Consider the following 18,945-nt stretch of genomic DNA (forward strand, 5'->3'; position numbering starts at 1 on the left):
CCTGTGCTGCCCTGGCCTGGCTGAGTGCAGAGGTACCCTGTGCTGCCCAGGCCTGGCTGAGTGCAGAGGTACCCTGTGCTGCCCAGGCCTGGCTGAGTGCAGAGGTACCCTGTGCTGCCCAGGCCTGGCTGAGTGCAGAGGTACCCTGTGCTGCCCAGGCCTGGCTGAGTGCAGAGGTACCCTGTGCTGCCCAGGCCTGGCTGAGTGCAGTGGTAACTTGTGCTGCCCAGGCCTGGCTGAGTGCAGTGGTACCCTGTGCTGCCCAGGCCTGGCTGAGTGCAGTGGTACCCTGTGCTGCCCAGGCCTGGCTGAGTGCAGAGGTACCCTGTGCTGCCCAGGCCTGGCTGAGTGCAGTGGTACCCTGTGCTGCCCAGGCCTGGCTGAGTGCAGTGGTACCCTGTGCTGCCCAGGCCTGGCTGAGTGCAGAGGTACCCTGTGCTGCCCAGGCCTGGCTGAGTGCAGTGGTACCTTGTGCTGCCCTGGCCTGGCTGAGTGCAGAGGTACCCTGTGCTGCCCAGGCCTGGCTGAGTGCAGTGGTACCCTGTGCTGCCCAGGCCTGGCTGAGTGCAGTGGTACCTTGTGCTGCCCAGGCCTGGCTGAGTGCAGTGGTACCCTGTGCTGCCCAGGCCTGGCTGAGTGCAGAGGTACCCTGTGCTGCCCAGGCCTGGCTGAGTGCAGTGGTACCCTGTGCTGCCCAGGCCTGGCTGAGTGCAGTGGTACCCTGTGCTGCCCAGGCCTGGCTGAGTGCAGAGGTACCCTGTGCTGCCCAGGCCTGGCTGAGTGCAGTGGTACCTTGTGCTGCCCTGGCCTGGCTGAGTGCAGAGGTACCCTGTGCTGCCCAGGCCTGGCTGAGTGCAGTGGTACCCTGTGCTGCCCAGGCCTGGCTGAGTGCAGTGGTACCTTGTGCTGCCCAGGCCTGGCTGAGTGCAGTGGTACCCTGTGCTGCCCAGGCCTGGCTGAGTGCAGTGGTAACTTGTGCTGCCCAGGCCTGGCTGAGTGCAGTGGTACCCTGTGCTGCCCTGGCCTGGCTGAGTGTAGTGGTACCTCTGTCATGTGAGAGTACCTTTAAGAAATGGGTGTTTATTACTGCAGTGATGTCAGAGAGTGGGTGGAGCTGGACTGTCTGTCAGCTTTTTACTTTCATTTTTGAGTAGGCTGCAGGGTGTGTTTTAGTTTGCTTTTCAGTGTTGGAGCTGAAGCCAGACCAAGCAGATGTACTGCTGTTCTCTCTGCCATGAAAAGACTATCTCTTGATCATTTGGTGAATTCAGAATTATAAATGTTTTCAGTAGTGACTTTAACCTGATGTGCTTCGGTTTAAAAGTTTTGTTTTTAAGTCTTCTGGATGTTAAAAGGACAACTTACAGATTACTTAGTGTTGTATTCTTTGGGGGTTGTATTTGAATTAATGGTTGCTAAGATGTTCACTGTATGTTTTAAAAAGGTGAACTTGAGTTCATAGAATAAACATTGTTTTGCTTTTGAAAAATACTTTCCCATTTCGGCTGTGCCACACCTGTAGAGTGGGCCGTGTGCTCCCCATACCACAATCTGTTAAAAGTTGTGGGTCAGGTGAATCCCATGATATACTTTGGGGTTCTCTAAACCCTGGCCCATAACACCTGGCAGGGATCCATTCCACATGGAGCTTTGTCATCCTGGCTGGGTGTGCGTGCCTTGGCCCAGTGCCTGTGGCGGCACAGGTTTGGGAAGTGCTGTGCGATCGGTGTATGGCACTGAGTATGAGAGGCTCCTTCACTCTCTCAGAAATGCCCCCGTTTTGGTTTCCTTCTCCAATCGATCATGTACTTTTGTTCTATTTTATTCTCATTGTAAACTCTCTTTATCTCCTCCCACAGAACGTGCAGAGAAGCTTGGCCAGAGTCTGACGAAAGTACCCTACAAGGACACCTTCTGGAAAGGAACAACACGCACTCGCCCCAGTCAGTCAAACCCCAACTTTTATTCAGAATTGACCAGAATGTAATTCAGAATTGATCCTAGTGTAATTCAGAATTGATCATAGTGTAATTCAGAATTGATCATGGTGTAATTCAGAATTGATCATGGTGTAATTCAGAATTGATCATAGTGTAATTCAGAATTGATCCTAGTGTAATTCAGAATTGATCATGTTGTAATTCAGAATTGATCATGTTGTAATTCAGAATTGATCATGGTGTAATTCAGAATTGATCATGGTGTAATTCAGAATTGATCACAGTAATTCAGAATTGATCATGGTGTAATTCAGAATTGATCATGGTGTATTGCTGTATAGAACCTTGGTGATTGCTGTATAGAACCTTAGTTAGGCCACACTTGGAGTATAGTGTTCAATTCTGGTCGCCACACTACCAGAAGGATGTGGAGGCTTTAGAGAGGGTGCAGAAGAGATTTACCAGAATGTTGCCTGGTATGGAGGGCATAAGCTATGAGGAGCGATTGAATAAACTCGGTTTGTTCTCACTGGAACGAAGGAGGTTGAGGGGCGACCTGATAGAGGTATACAAAATTATGAGGGGCATAGACAGAGTGGATAGTCAGAGGCTTTTCCCCAGGGTAGAGGGGCCAATTACTAGGGGGCATAGGTTTAAGGTGAGAGTGCAAGGTTTAGAGTAGATGTACGAGGCAAGTTTTTTACGCAGAGGGTAGTGGGTGCCTGTAACTCACTACCGGAGGAGGTAGTGGAAGCAGGGACGATAGGGACATTTAAGGGGCATCTTGACAAATATATGAATAGGATGGGAATAGAAGGATACGGACCCAGGAAGTGTAGAAGATTGTAGTTTAGTCGGGCAGTATGGTCGGCACGGGCTTGGAGGGCCGAAGGGCCTGTTCCTGTGCTGTACATTTCTTTGTTCTTTGTTTGTTCTTTGTTCTTTGTGTAATTCAGAATTGATCACAGTGTAATTCAGAATTGATCCGAGCGTAATTCAGAATTGATCCTAGCGTAATTCAGAATTGATCATAGTGTAATTCAGAATTGATCATGGAGTAATTCAGAATTGATCCTCGCGTAATTCAGAATTGATCATAGTGTAATTCAGAATTGATCACGGTGTAATTCAGAATTGATCACAGTGTAATTCAGAATTGATCCTAGTGTAATTCAGAATTGATCCTAGTGTAATTCAGAATTGATCACCGTGTAATTCAGAATTGATCACAGTGTAATTCAGAATTGATCACGGTATAATTCAGAATTGATCACAGTGTAATTCAGAATTGATCCTAGTGTAATTCAGAATTGATCACAGTGTAATTCAGAATTGATCACAGTGTAATTCAGAATTGATCCTAGCGTAATTCAGAATTGATCACAGTGTAATTCAGAATTGATCCTAGTGTAATTCAGAATTGATCCTAGCGTAATTCAGAATTGATCACAGTGTAATTCAGAATTGATCCTAGTGTAATTCAGAATTGATCATGGTGTAATTCAGAATTGATCACAGTGTAATTCAGAATTGATCATGGTGTAATTCAGAATTGATCATGGCGTAATTCAGAATTGATCACAGTGTAATTCAGAATTGATCCTAGCGTAATTCAGAATTGATCACAGTGTAATTCAGAATTGATCCTAGTGTAATTCAGAATTGATCATGTTGTAATTCAGAATTGATCACAGTGTAATTCAGAATTGATCATGTTGTAATTCAAAATTGATCATGGTGTAATTCAGAATTGATCACAGTGTAATTCAGAATTGATCCGAGTGTAATTCAGAATTGATCCTGGTGTAATTCAGAATTGATCATGTTGTAATTCAGAATTGATCATGGTGTAATTCAGAATTGATCATGTTGGAATTCAGAATTGATCACAGTGTAATTCAGAATTGATCATGGTGTAATTCCCCAGGGTAAAGGGGTCAATTACTAGGGGGCATAGGTTTAAGGTGAGAGGGGCAAAGTTTAGAGTAGATGTACGAGGCAAGTTTTTTACGCAGAGGGTAGTGGGTGCCTGGAACTCACTACCGGAGGAGGTAGTGGAGGCAGGGACGATAGGGACATTTAAGGGGCATCTTGACAAATATATGAATAGGATGGGAATAGAAGGATATGGACCCAGGAAGTGTAGAAGATTGTAGTTTAGTCGGGCAGTATGGTCGGCACGGGCTTGGAGGGCCGAAGGGCCTGTTCCTGTGCTGTACATTTCTTTGTTCTTTGTTCTTTGTTGTTAATTCAGAATCGATCATGTTGTAATTCAGAATTGATCACAGTGTAATTCAGAACTGATCCTAGTGTAATTCAGAATTGATCATGGTGTAATTCAGAATTGATCACAGTAATTCAGAATTGATCATGGTGTAATTCAGACTTGATCATGGTGTAATTCAGAATTGATCCTAGTGTAATTCAGAATTGATCATTGTGTAATTCAGAATTGATCATGTTGTAATTCAGAATTGATCATGGTGTAATTCAGAACTGATCATGGTGTAATTCAGAATTGATCATGGCGTAATTCAGAATTGATCACAGTGTAATTCAGAATTGATCCGAGCGTAATTCAGAATTGATCACAGTGTAATTCAGAATTGATCCTAGTGTAATTCAGAATTGATCATGGTGTAATTCAGAATTGATCATAGTGTAATTCAGAATTGATCATGGTGTATTTCAGAATTGATCATGTTGTAATTCAGAATTGATCACAGTGTAATTCAGAATTGATCACAGTGTAATTCAGAATTGATCCTCGTGTAATTCAGAATTGATCATAGTGTAATTCAGAATTGATCATGGTGTAATTCAGAATTGATCACAGTGTAATTCAGAATTGATCCTAGCGTAATTCAGAATTGATCACAGTGTAATTCAGAATTGATCCTAGTGTAATTCAGAATTGATCCTAGTGTAATTCAGAATTGATCCTAGTGTAATTCAGAATTGATCACCATGTAATTCAGAATTGATCATGGTGTAATTCAGAATTGATCACAGTGTAATTCAGAATTGATCACAGTGTAATTCAGAATTGATCATGGTGTAATTCAGAATTGATCATGGCGTAATTCAGAATTGATCACAGTGTAATTCAGAATTGATCCTAGCGTAATTCAGAATTGATCATGGTGTAATTCAGAATTGATCACCATGTAATTCAGAATTGATCATGGTGTATTTCAGAATTGATCATGTTGTAATTCAGAATTGATCATAGTGTAATTCAGAATTGATCATGGTGTAATTCAGAATTGATCACAGTGTAATTCAGAATTGATCCTAGCGTAATTCAGAATTGATCACAGTGTAATTTAGAATTGATCCTAGTGTAATTCAGAATTGATCATGGTGTAATTCAGAATTGATCACAGTGTAATTCAGAATTGATCATGGTGTAATTCAGAATTGATCACAGTGTAATTCAGAATTGATCATGGTGTAATTCAGAATTGATCATGTTGTAATTCAGAATTGATCACAGTGTAATTCAGAATTGATCCTAGTGTAATTCAGAATTGATCATAGTGTAATTCAGAATTGATCATGGTGTAATTCAGAATTGATCACAGTGTAATTCAGAATTGATCCTAGCGTAATTCAGAATTGATCACAGTGTAATTCAGAATTGATCCTAGTGTAATTCAGAATTGATCATGGTGTAATTCAGAATTGATCCTAGTGTAATTCAGAATTGATCCTAGTGTAATTCAGAATTGATCACCGTGTAATTCAGAATTGATCATGGTGTAATTCAGAATTGATCATGGTGTAATTCAGAATTGATCACAGTGTAATTCAGAATTGATCCTAGCGTAATTCAGAATTGATCACAGTGTAATTTAGAATTGATCCTAGTGTAATTCAGAATTGATCATGGTGTAATTCAGAATTGATCACAGTGTAATTCAGAATTGATCACGGTATAATTCAGAATTGATCATGTTGTAATTCAGAATTGATCACAGTGTAATTCAGAATTGATCCTAGCGTAATTCAGAATTGATCACAGTGTAATTCAGAATTGATCCTAGTGTAATTCAGAATTGATCCTAGCGTAATTCAGAATTGATCACAGTGTAATTCAGAATTGATCATGGTGTAATTCAGAATTGATCATGGCGTAATTCAGAATTGATCATGGTGTAATTCAGAATTGATCACAGTGTAATTCAGAATTGATCCTAGCGTAATTCAGAATTGATCACAGTGTAATTCAGAATTGATCCTAGTGTAATTCAGAATTGATCCTAGTGTAATTCAGAATTGATCACCGTGTAATTCAGAATTGATCATGGTGTAATTCAGAATTGATCATGGTGTATTGCTGTATAGAACCTTGGTGATTGCTGTATAGAACCTTAGTTAGGCCACACTTGGAGTATAGTGTTCAATTCTGGTCGCCACACTACCAGAAGGATGTGGAGGCTTTAGAGAGGGTGCAGAAGAGATTTACCAGAATGTTGCCTGGTATGGAGGGCATAAGCTATGAGGAGCGATTGAATAAACTCGGTTTGTTCTCACTGGAACGAAGGAGGTTGAGGGGCGACCTGATAGAGGTATACAAAATTATGAGGGGCATAGACAGAGTGGATAGTCAGAGGCTTTTCCCCAGGGTAGAGGGGTCAATTACTAGGGGGCATAGGTTTAAGGTGAGAGTGCAAGGTTTAGAGTAGATGTACGAGGCAAGTTTTTTACGCAGAGGGTAGTGGGTGCCTGTAACTCACTACCGGAGGAGGTAGTGGAAGCAGGGACGATAGGGACATTTAAGGGGCATCTTGACAAATATATGAATAGGATGGGAATAGAAGGATACGGACCCAGGAAGTGTAGAAGATTGTAGTTTAGTCGGGCAGTATGGTCGGCACGGGCTTGGAGGGCCGAAGGGCCTGTTCCTGTGCTGTACATTTCTTTGTTCTTTGTTTGTTCTTTGTTCTTTGTGTAATTCAGAATTGATCACAGTGTAATTCAGAATTGATCCGAGCGTAATTCAGAATTGATCCTAGTGTAATTCAGAATTGATCATAGTGTAATTCAGAATTGATCATGGTGTAATTCAGAATTGATCCTCGCGTAATTCAGAATTGATCATAGTGTAATTCAGAATTGATCATGGTGTAATTCAGAATTGATCACAGTGTAATTCAGAATTGATCCTAGTGTAATTCAGAATTGATCCTAGTGTAATTCAGAATTGATCACCGTGTAATTCAGAATTGATCACAGTGTAATTCAGAATTGATCACGGTATAATTCAGAATTGATCACAGTGTAATTCAGAATTGATCCTAGTGTAATTCAGAATTGATCACAGTGTAATTCAGAATTGATCACAGTGTAATTCAGAATTGATCATGGTGTAATTCAGAATTGATCACAGTGTAATTCAGAATTGATCATGGTGTAATTCAGAATTGATCATGGCGTAATTCAGAATTGATCACAGTGTAATTCAGAATTGATCCTAGCGTAATTCAGAATTGATCACAGTGTAATTCAGAATTGATCCTAGTGTAATTCAGAATTGATCATGGTGTAATTCAGAATAGATCACAGTGTAATTCAGAATTGATCATGGTGTAATTCAGAATTGATCACAGTGTAATTCAGAATTGATCATAGTGTAATTCAGAATTGATCATGGTGTAATTCAGAATTGATCACAGTGTAATTCAGAATTGATCCTAGCGTAATTCAGAATTGATCACAGTGTAATTTAGAATTGATCCTAGTGTAATTCAGAATTGATCATGGTGTAATTCAGAATTGATCACAGTGTAATTCAGAATTGATCACGGTATAATTCAGAATTGATCATGTTGTAATTCAGAATTGATCACAGTGTAATTCAGAATTGATCCTAGCGTAATTCAGAATTGATCACAGTGTAATTCAGAATTGATCCTAGCGTAATTCAGAATTGATCCTAGCGTAATTCAGAATTGATCACAGTGTAATTCAGAATTGATCCTAGTGTAATTCAGAATTGATCACAGTGTAATTCAGAATTGATCCTAGCGTAATTCAGAATTGATCACAGTGTAATTCAGAATTGATCCTAGTGTAATTCAGAATTGATCACAGTGTAATTCAGAATTGATCACAGTGTAATTCAGAATTGATCACGCTATAATTCAGAATTGATCATGTTGTAATTCAGAATTGATCACAGTGTAATTCAGAATTGATCCTAGCGTAATTCAGAATTGATCACAGTGTAATTCAGAATTGATCCTAGTGTAATTCAGAATTGTTCATGGTGTAATTCAGAATTGATCACGGTGTAATTCAGAATTGATCCTAGCGTAATTCAGAATTGATCACAGTGTAATTCAGAATTGATCCTAGCGTAATTCTGAATTGATCACAGTGTAATTCAGAATTGATCCTAGTGTAATTCAGAATTGATCATGGTGTAATTCAGAATTGATCACAGTGTAATTCAGAATTGATCACGGTATAATTCAGAATTGATCATGTTGTAATTCAGAATTGATCACAGTGTAATTCAGAATTGATCCTAGCGTAATTCAGAATTGATCACAGTGTAATTCAGAATTGATCCTAGTGTAATTCAGAATTGTTCATGGTGTAATTCAGAATTGATCATGGTGTAATTCAGAATTGATCCTGGTGTAATTCAGAATTGATCCTAGTGTGATTCAGAATTGATCATGTTGTAATTCAGAATTGATCCTAGTGTAATTCAGAATTGATCACAGTGATGCAACTGAGGGCTTTTGCGAGGCAACAGGTGAGGGAATTCCCGCAGCTCCCGACACAAGAGGTGCAGGACAGAGTGATCTCAAAGACATGGGTGGGGGATGGTAAGGTGTCAGATATATATAGGGAAATGAGGGACGAAGGGGAGACTATGGTAGATGAACTAAAAGGGAAATGGGAAGAAGAGCTGGGGGAGGAGATCGAGGAGGGGCTGTGGGCAGTGCCCTAAGCAGGGTAAACTCGTCGTCCTCGTGTGCCAGGCTAAGCCTGATTCAGTTTAAGGTATTACACAGGGCGCATATGACTGGAGCACGGCTCAGTAAATTTTTTGGGGTGGAGGATAGGTGTGCGAGGTGCTCGAGAAGCCCAGCGAATCATACCCATATGTTTTGGTCATGCCCGGCACTACAGGGGTTTTGGATGGGGGTGACAAAGGTGCTTTCAAAAGTAGTGGGGGTCTGGTTCGAACCAAGCTGGGGGTTGGCTATATTTGGGGTTGCACAAGAGCCGGGAGTGCAGGAGGCGAGAGAGAGGCCGATGTTTTGGCCTTTGCGTCCCTAGTAGCCCGGCGCAGGATATTGCTAATGTGGAAAGAAGCCAAGCCCCCGGGGGTGGAGACCTGGATAAATGACATGGCAGGGTTTATAAAGCTAGAGCGGATTAAGTTCGTTCTAAGGGGATCGGCTCAAGGGTTCACCAGGCGGTGGCAACCGTTCGTCGAATACCTCGCAGAAAGATGGATGGAATGGAAAAAAGAAGGCAGCAGCAGCAGCCCAGGGTCGGGAGGAGGGGGGGGGGGGGGGCGGAGGAGGAACCAGAAGGACTCTCAGGGTTGTTAATATATACGGTATAATATGTATAGGTCGTTGCTACAGATAATTATATATTGGACTGTTAAATTATATTTTTGGAGAGTGTTACTTGTGACAAGGCAGTTGCCAATTAGGGCTAGTTTTCATTTTTGTTTATTATTTATTCATTTTCTGTTTATAAAATATGTAATTGTTATTTGTGTTGTTATAATATTGTGTAAAGGATGCACAATGTACTGTGTTGGTTGACCAAAAATTTTCAATAAAATATTTTATTTAAAAAAAAATTGATCACAGTGTAATTCAGAATTGATCACAGTGTAATTCAGAATTGATCATGGTGTAATTCAGAATTGATCATGGTGTAATTCAGAATTGATCACAGTGTAATTCAGAATTGATCACGGTGTAATTCAGAATTGATCATGTTGTAATTCAGAATTGATCACAGTGTAATTCAGAATTGATCCTAGCGTAATTCAGAATTGATCACAATGTAATTCAGAATTGATCCTAGCGTAATTCAGAATTGATCACAGTGTAATTCAGAATTGATCCTAGTGTAATTCAGAATTGATCATGGTGTAATTCAGAATTGATCATGGTGTAATTCAGACTTGATCATGGTGTAATTCAGAATTGATCATGTTGTAATTCAGAATTGATCACAGTGTAATTCAGAATTGATCATGGTGTAATTCAGAATTGATCATGTTGTGATTCAGAATTGATCATAGTGTAATTCAGAATTGATCATGTTGTAATTCAGAATTGATCCTAGTGTAATTCAGAATTGATCCTAGTGTAATTCAGAATTGATCATGTTGTAATTCAGAATTGATCCTAGTGTAATTCAGAATTGATCACGGTATAATTCAGAATTGATCATGTTGTAATTCAGAATTGATCACAGTGTAATTCAGAATTGATCCTAGCGTAATTCAGAATTGATCACAGTGTAATTCAGAATTGATCACAGTGGAATTCAGAATTGATCCTAGTGTAATTCAGAATTGATCATAGTGTAATTCAGAATTGATCAAGGTGTAATTCAGAATTGATCATGTTGTAATTCAGAATTGATCACACTGTAATTCGGAATTGATCATAGTGTAATTCAGAATTGATCATGTTGTAATTCTGAATTGATCATGGTGTAATTCAAAATTGATCATAGTGTAATTCAGAATTGATCCTAGTGTAATTCAAAATTGATCATGTTGTATTTCAGAATTGATCAGTGTAATTCAGAATTGATCATGGTGTAATTCAAAATTGATCATGTTGTAATTCAGAATTGATCATGTGTAATTCAGAATTGATCATAGTGTAATTCAAAATTGATCATAGTGTAATTTAGAATTGATCATGTTGTAATTCAAAATTGATCATGTTGTAATTCAGAATTGATCACAGTGTAATTCAGAATTGATCATAGTGTAATTCAGAATTGATCATGGTGTAATTCTGAATTTAATAGGGCTGGTTTAGCTCAGTTGGCTAGACAGCTGGTTTGTAATGCAGAACAAGCCCAGCAGCGCGGGTTCAATTCCTGTACCAGCTTACCCGAACAGGCGGCGGGCGGACTCTGGCGACTAGGGGTTTTTCACAGTAACTTCATACTTGTGACAAAAGAAGATTATCATCATTATTATTGGGCCGCACGGTAGCATTGTGGATAGCACAATTGCTTCACAGCTCCAAGGTCCCAGGTTCGATTCCGGCTTGGGTCACTGTCTGTGCGGAGTCTGCACATCCTCCCCGTGTCTGCGTAGGCTTCCTCCGGGTGCTCCGGTTTCCTCCCACAGTCCAAAGATGTGCGGGTTAGGTGGATTGGCCATGATAAATTGCCCTTAGTGTCCAAAATTGCCCTTAGTGTTGGGTGGGGTTACTGGGTTATGGGGATAGGGTGGAGGTGTTGACCTTGGGTAGGGTGCTCTTTCCAAGAGCCGGTGCAGACTCGATGGGCCGAATGGCCTCCTTCTGTGCTGTAAATTCTATGAAATTGATCAGATTGTAATTCAGAATTGATCTTGGTGTAATTCAGAATTGATCATCGTGTAATTCAGAATTGATCATCGTGTAATTCAGAATTGATCATAGTGTAATTCAGAATTGATGAGTGAAGGAGAATTTGGGTGCGATGGAATGGCTGGATGAGTAGAGAACATGGTCAATCTCGTTCACACGTACCAGCCTGATAGAGGCCTGTACAATGATGGCTTCTGCCTTGTGTAGAGTGAGGGAGAGGGAAACAAGAGCCTGATAGATTTGGACTGTGGTCAGAGGACTGGAACAGTCAGTGGCAATATTATCTCGTCAAAGCTGAGAGATGACAACAGCCGGAGATATCTCTGCATCAAACCCTCAGCATTGGATCTTGCTATCTATCTGTTCTTTGATGTATTGTGATGTCATCAGCTTTTGTGGGATTTGGTTGGAGACTGTGATCTGATGTCGGGTCAGGGTAATGGGGAAGTGGGATGTTGTGCTATTCGGACAAGTTGAGTGAGTGGGCAAATGAATGGCTGATGCAGTATAATTTGGATAAATGCGAGGTTATCCACTTTGTTCGCAAAATCAGGAGAGGGGAATGTGCACCGAGACCTGGGTGTCCTTGTGCACCAGTCACTGAAGGTAAGCATGCAGGTGCAGCAGGCGGTAAAGAAGGCTAATGGTACGTTGGCCTTCATTGCAAGAGGATTCGAGTACAGGAGCAGGGATGTCTTGCTGCAATTATACAGGGCCTTGGTGAGGAATATTGTGGGCAGTTTTGGTCGTCTTATCTGAGGAAGGATGTTTTTGCTTTAGAGGGAGTGCAGCGAAGGTTTACCAGACTGATTCCTGGGATGGCAGAATGAGCGTATGAAGAGAGATTGAATCGGTTAGGATTTTATTCGCTGGAATTCAGAAGAATGAGAGGGGACCTTGAAATGAAATGAAAATCGCTTATTGTCATGAGTAGGCTTCAATGAAATTACTGTGAAAAGCCCCTAGTCGCCACATTCCGGCGCCTGTTCGGGGAGGCTGGTACGGGATCTTGTTGAAACCTATAACATTTTAACAGGACTGGACAGGGTAGATACAGGAAGGAGGTTCCCGATGGTGGGTGTGTCCAGAACCAGGGGTCACAGTCGGAGGTTACGGGGTAAACCATTTCAGACAGATATAAGGAGAAATCTCTTCGCCCAGAGAGCGGTGAGTCTGTGGAATTCATTACCACAGGAAGTAGTTGAGGCCAAAACATTGCATGTTTTCAAGAAGCAGTTAGATAGAGCACTTAGGGTGAAGGGGATCGAAGGATATTATATAGGATTAGGTTATTGAGTTGAATGGTCAGCCATGATCATAATGAATGGCAGAGCAGACTCGAAGGGCCGAATGGCCTCCTCATGCTCCTATTTGTTATGTTTCTAACAGTTAGAGACTGCAATGGGTGGAGATTGGAATTAACTTCCTTGCTGTCTGGCATTTTGTGCAGGAAATGGAACACTGAACAAACACGCTGGCATCGACTTCAAGCAACTGACCCTCAATCATAAAATCAATGAGAACCACTCTGGAGAGGTAACCTGACCTGCTCCCTGCCCCATGGCCAACATATACGGCCAGTATTTTCTGTTTCAATCTAGCTGTCTGATTCAGCAGCCAAGTTAGGGTTCAACAAAAGCATCTCCATTTCTTTATAAAACACTCTCCACTTACTTTGGCTGGTGAGAAACGAAGCGGAGGTAGTGGGAATCCAGTAATCCAGGCCAGTACTCTGGGGACATGGGTTCAACCTCAGTCTGGTGGAAAGCTCGTCTCAGTATTGGTGACAATGACAGCTATTGTCGATTGAATTAAAACCCATGTGGTTCACTAATTTCCTTCAGGGAAAGAAATCTGCTGTCTTTACCCAACCTGGCCTACAGACCCACCCTTTACCCAGCCTGGCCTACAGACCCACCCTTTACCCAGCCTGGCCTACAGACCCACCCTTTACCCAGCCTGGCCTACAGACCCACCCTTTACCCAGCCTGGCCTACAGACCCACCCTTTACCCAGCCTGGCCTACAGACCCACCCTTTACCCAGCCTGGCCTACAGACCCACCCTTTACCCAGTGTGGCTACAGACCCACCCTTTACCCAGTCTCGCTACAGACCCACCCGTTACCCAACCTGGCTACAGACCCACCCTTTACCCAGCCTGGCTACAGACCCAGCCTTTACCCAGCCTGGCCTACAGACCCACCCTTTACCCAGTCTGGCTACAGACCCACCCTTTACCCAGCCTGGGTACAGACCCACCGTAATGTGGTTGACTCTTGTCTGCGTGGGTTTCCTCCGGGTGCTCCGGTTTCCTCCCACAGTCCAAAGATGTGCAGGTTAGGTGAATTTAGTGCAGAAGGAGGCCATTCGGCCCATCGAGCCTGCACCGGCTCTTGGAAAGAGCACCCTACTCAAGGCCCACACCTCCACCCTATCCCCGTTACCCAGTAACCCCACCCAACACTAACGGTAATTTTGGACACTAAGGACAATTTATCATGGCCAATCCACCTAACCTGCACATCTTTGGACTGTGGGAGGAAACCGGAGCCCCCGGAGGAAACCCATGCACACATGGGGAGGATGTGCAGACTCCGCACAGACAGTGACCCAAGCCGGAATCGAACCTGAGTCCCTGACGCTGTGAGGCAGCAGTGCTAACCACTGTGCCACCGTGCCGCCCTGTATCAACCTGTAAACCTCACAAATGGCTGGCAGTAAGAGCGGGACTGACTCCTGGTCAGCTGTGCCTGGCGTGGAGTGGCAACCCTCAAGCTCTAAGCCTCTGGCAACAGACTAGCGTCCTGTTCGGGTAAAAATTGCTCTGGCATCAGATGAAAGTCGGCCTTGTGCACTACTAGATGTGGGGAAAGAAACAGCAACAACACACATCCCCACAGGGCAGAGCGCTGTGATGGGCAGGTCAAAGAAACCCACTGAAACTTAGTAAAAAAATCAGTCCCACAATCATTAAATAATTAGGTTCAAAAGTCACTTTTAAAATTTATTCAAGTTCTGCGGTGTTCCTGGAAAATCCAGAATTTATTTCCCATCCCGAATTGCTGCTCGAACTCTGCTGGGAGGGAGAGAGGGAGATTCACACTGTGAAACAGGAGGGAGACATGGTTTGTTCATCAAGGGTGTCTTTACTTTGCTTGTAGCTGTGGAAAGGCAGGTGGCAGGGGAATGACATTGTGATCAAAGTCCTGAAAGTGCGTGACTGGTCCACACGGAAAAGCCGGGACTTCAACGAGGAGTATCCGAAACTCAGGTGAGTGCAGTATGAGTGTGGGGTGGGATTTAGGAAATGTGTGTGGGTGTGGCTTGGGAAAGAGGGTGTGGTTTGGGGTGAGTGTGGGGTGGGGTTTGGGGTGAGTGTGGGGTGGGGTTTGGGGATGAGCGTGGGGTGGGGTATAGGGGTGAGTGTGGGGTGGGGTTTGGGATGAGTGTGGGGTGGGGTTTGGGGGTGGGGTTTGGGGTGAGTGTGGGGTGGGGTTTGGGATGAGTGTGGGGTGGGGTTTGGGGGTGAGCGTGGGGTGGGGTTTGGGGGTGAGCATGGGGTGGGGTTTGGGGTGAGTGTGGGGTGGGGTATGGGGGTGAGTGTGGGGTGGGGTTTGGGGGTGAGCGTGGTGTGGGGTTTGGGGTGAGCATGGTGTGGAGTTTGGGATGAGCGTGGGGTGGGATGTGGGGATGAGCGTGGGGTGGGGTTTGGGGGTGAGCGTGGGAAGGGATTTAGAGAGGAGTGTGCGGTGGGATTTGGGATGAGCGTGGGGTGGGGTTTGGGGGTGAGCGTGGGGTGGGGTTTGGGGGTGAGCGTGGGGTGGGGTTTGGGGGTGAGTGTGGAGTGGGGTTTGGGGGCGAGTGTGGGGTGGGGTTTGGGGTGGGGTTTGGGATGAGTGTGGGGTGGGGTTTGGGGGTGAGCGTGGGGTGAGGTTTGGGGGTGAGCGTGGGGTGGGGTTTGGGGGTGAGCGTGGGGTGGGGTTTGGGGGTGAGTGTGGGGTGGGGTTTGGGGGTGAGCGTGGGGTGGGGTTTGGGGGTGAGCGTGGGGTGTGGTTTGGGATGAGTGTGGGGTGGGGTTTGGGATGAGTGTGGGGTGGGGTTTGGGGTGAGCGTGGGGTGGGGTTTGGGCGTGAGCGTGGGGTGGGGTTTGGGGATGAGTGTGGGGTAGGGTTTGGGATGAGTGTGGGGTGGGGTTTGGGGTGAGTGTGGGGTTTGGGCGTGAGTGTGGGGTGGGGTTTGGGGATGAGTGTGGGGTAGGGTTTGGGATGAGTGTGGGGTGGGGTTTGGGATGGGTGTGGGGTGGGGTTTGGGGTGAGCGTGGAGTGGTGTTTGGGGGTGAGTGTGGGGTGGGGGTGAGCGTGGGGTGGGGTTTGGGGGTGAGTGTGAGGTGGGGTTTGGGGGTGTGTGTGGGGTGGGGTTTCGGGATGAGCATTGATGTGGGGTTTGGGATGAGTGTGGGGTGGGGTTTTGGGGTGTGTGGGGTGGGGTTTGGGGGTGTGGGGTGTGGTTTGGGGGTGAGTGTGGGAAGGGATTTAGAGAGGAGTCTGCGGTGGGGTTTGGGATGAGTGTGGGGTGGGGTTTGGGGATCAGTGTGGTGTGGGGTTTGGGGATCAGTGTGGGGTGGGGTTTGGGGGTGAGCGTGGGGTGGTGTTTGGGGGTGAGGGTGGGGAGGGGGTGAGCATGGGGTGGGGTTTGGGGGTGAGTGTGGGGTGGGGTTTGGGGGTGTGTGTGGGGTGGGGTTTGGGGGTGAGCATTGGGTGGGGTTTGGGATGAGTGTGGGGTGGGGTTTTGGGGTGTGTGGGGTGGGGTTTGGGGTGGGGGGTGGGGTTTGGGGGTGAGTGTGGGAAGGGATTTAGAGAGGAGTGTGCGGTGGGGTTTGGGAAGAGTGTGTTGTGGGGTTTGGGGATCAGTGTGGGGTGGGGTTGGGGATCAGTGTGGGGTGGGGTTTGGGGATCAGTGTGGGGTGGGGTTTGGGGTTGATCGTGGGGTGGGGTTTGGGGGTGAGCGTGGGGTGGGGTTTGGGGGTGAGTGTGCGGTGGGGTTTGGGGGTGAGCGTGGGGTGGGGTTTGGGGGTGTGCGTGGGGTGGGATTTGGGGGTGAGTGTGGGATGGGTTTTGGGGATGAGTGTGGGGTGGGGTTTGGGGGTGAGCGTGTGGTGGGGTTTGGGATGAGTGTGGGGTGGGGTTTGGGATATGAGTGGGGTGGGGTTTGGGGTGAGCGTGGGGTGGGGTTTGGGGGTGAGTGTGGGGTGGGGTTTGGGTGAGCGTGGGGTGGGGTTTGGGGGTGAGTGTGGGGTGGGGGTGAGCGTGGGGTGGGGTTTGGGGGTGAGTGTGGGGTGGAGTTTGGGGGGGGATGGCGTGGGGTTTGGGGGTGAGCATTGGGTGGGGTTTGGGGTGTGTGGGGTGGGGTTTTGGGGTGTGTGGGGTGGGGTTTTGGGGTGTGTGGGGTGGGGTTTGGGGGTGTGGGTTGGGGTTTGGGGTGAGCATTTGGTGGGGTTTGGGATGAGTGTGGGGTGGGGTTTGGGGGTGAGCGTGGGGTGGGGTTTGGGGTGAGCGTGGGGTGGGATTTAGAGATGAGTGTGGGGTGGGGTTTGGGGGTGAGTGTGGGGTGGGGTTTGGGGGTGAGTGTGGGGTGGGGTTTGGGGGTGAGTGTGGGGTGGGGTTTGGGGTGGGGTTTGGGATGAGTGTGGGGTGGGGTTTGGGGGTGAGCGTGGGGTGGGGTTTGGGGGTGAGCGTGGGGTGGGGTTTGGGGTGAGCGTGGGGTGAGATTTGGGGGTGAGCGTGGGGTGGGGTTTGGGGGTGAGTGTGGGGTGGGGTTTGGGGATGAGTGTGGGTGTGGTTTGGGATGGGTGTGGGGTGGGGTTTGGGATGAGTGTGGGGTGGGGTTTGGGATGAGTGTGGGGTGGGGTTTGGGATGAGTGTGGGGTGGGGTTTGGGGGTGAGTGTGGGGTGGGGTTTGGGGGTGAGTGTGGGGTGGGATGTGGGGGTGAGCATGGGGTGGGGTTTGGGGGTGAGTGTGGGGTGGGGTTTGGGGGTGTGGGGTGGGGTTTGCGGGTGTGTATGGGGTGGGGTTTGGGGGTGAGTGTGCGGCGGGGTTTGGGGGTGAGCGTGGGGTGGGGTTTAGGGGTGAGTGTGGGGAGGGGTTTGGGATGAATGTGGGGTGGGGTTTGGGGGGGGAGGGTGGGGTTTGGGGGGGGGGAGTGTGGGGTGGGGTTTAGGGGTGAGCGTGGGGTAGGGTTTGGGGGTGAGGGTGGGGTGGGGTTTGTGGGTGAGCGTGGGGTGTGGTTTGTGATGAGCGTGGGGTGGTGTTTGGGGGTGAGCGTGGGGTGGGGTTTGGGGTGAGTGGGGTGGGGTTTGGGGGTGAGCGTGGTGTGGGGTTTGGGGTGAGCATGGTGTGGAGTTTGGGATGAGCGTGGGGTGGGATGTGGGGGTGAGCGTGGGGTAGGGTTTGGGGGTGAGGGTGGGGTGGGGTTTAGAACAAACAAAGAACAAAGAACAAAGAAATGTACAGCACAGGAACAGGCCCTTCGGCCCTCCAAGCCCGTGCCGACCATACTGCCCGACTAAACTACAATCTTCTACACTTCCTGGGTCCGTATCCTTCTATTCCCATCCTATTCATATATTTGTGGGGTGAGCGTGGGGTGTGGTTTGGGATGAGCGTGGGGTAGGGTTTGGGGGTGAGCGTGGGGTGGGGTTTGGGGTGAGTGTGGTGGGGTTTGGGGGTGAGCGTGGTTTGGGGTGAGCATGGTGTGGAGTTTGGGATGAGCGTGGGGTGGTATGTGGGGGTGAGCGTGGGGTGGGGTTTGGGGGTGAGTGTGGGAAGGGATTTAGAGAGGAGTGTGCTGTGGGATTTGGGATGAGCGTGGGGTGGGGTTTGGGGATCAGTGTGGGGTGGGGTTTGGGGGTGAGCGTGGGGTGGGGTTTGGGGGTGAGCGTGGGGTGGGGTTTGGGGGTGAGCGTGGGGTGAGATTTGGGGGTGAGCGTGCGGTGGGGTTTGGGGGTGAGCGTGGGGTGGGGTTTGGGGGTCAGTGTGGGGTTTGGGGTGAGTGTGGGGTTTGGGGTGAGTGTGGGGTTTGGGGTAAGTGTGGGGTTTGGGGTGGGTGTGGGGTTTGGGGTGGGTGTGGGGTTTGGGGTGAGTGTGGGGTTTGGGGTGAGTGTGGGGTTTGGGGTGAGTGTGGGGTTTGGGGTGAGTGTGGGGTTTGGGGTGAGTGTGGGGTGGGGTTTGGGATGAGTGTGGGGTTTGGGGTGAGTTTGGGGTGAGTGTGGGGTGGGGTTTGGGATGAGTGTGGGGTTTGGGATGAGTGAGGGGTTTGGGGTGAGTGTGGGGTTTGGGATGAGTGTGGGGTTTGGGGTGAGTGTGGGGTTTGGGGTGAGTGTGGGGTTTGGGGTGAGTGTGGGGTTTGGGGTGAGTGTGGGGTTTGGGG

The 18,945-nt window shown here is 46.9% G+C and overlaps 1 protein-coding gene across 1 annotated transcript in view; it reads left to right on the forward strand.

Moving 5' to 3' along the window:
* The window catches only part of ilk (integrin-linked kinase), a 284,664-nt gene that overhangs the window by 131,105 nt on the left and 134,614 nt on the right, over positions 1-18,945 (forward strand). The window contains exons 6-8 of the mRNA XM_072477562.1: positions 1,860-1,943; positions 12,969-13,054; positions 14,681-14,790. Coding sequence (XP_072333663.1) covers positions 1,860-1,943; positions 12,969-13,054; positions 14,681-14,790 — 280 coding nt within the window. The remainder of the gene's footprint in view (positions 1-1,859; positions 1,944-12,968; positions 13,055-14,680; positions 14,791-18,945) is intronic.

The sequence above is a fragment of the Scyliorhinus torazame genome, chromosome 15 (assembly GCF_047496885.1).
Source record: "Scyliorhinus torazame isolate Kashiwa2021f chromosome 15, sScyTor2.1, whole genome shotgun sequence".
NCBI classification, from domain to species: domain Eukaryota; kingdom Metazoa; phylum Chordata; class Chondrichthyes; order Carcharhiniformes; family Scyliorhinidae; genus Scyliorhinus; species Scyliorhinus torazame.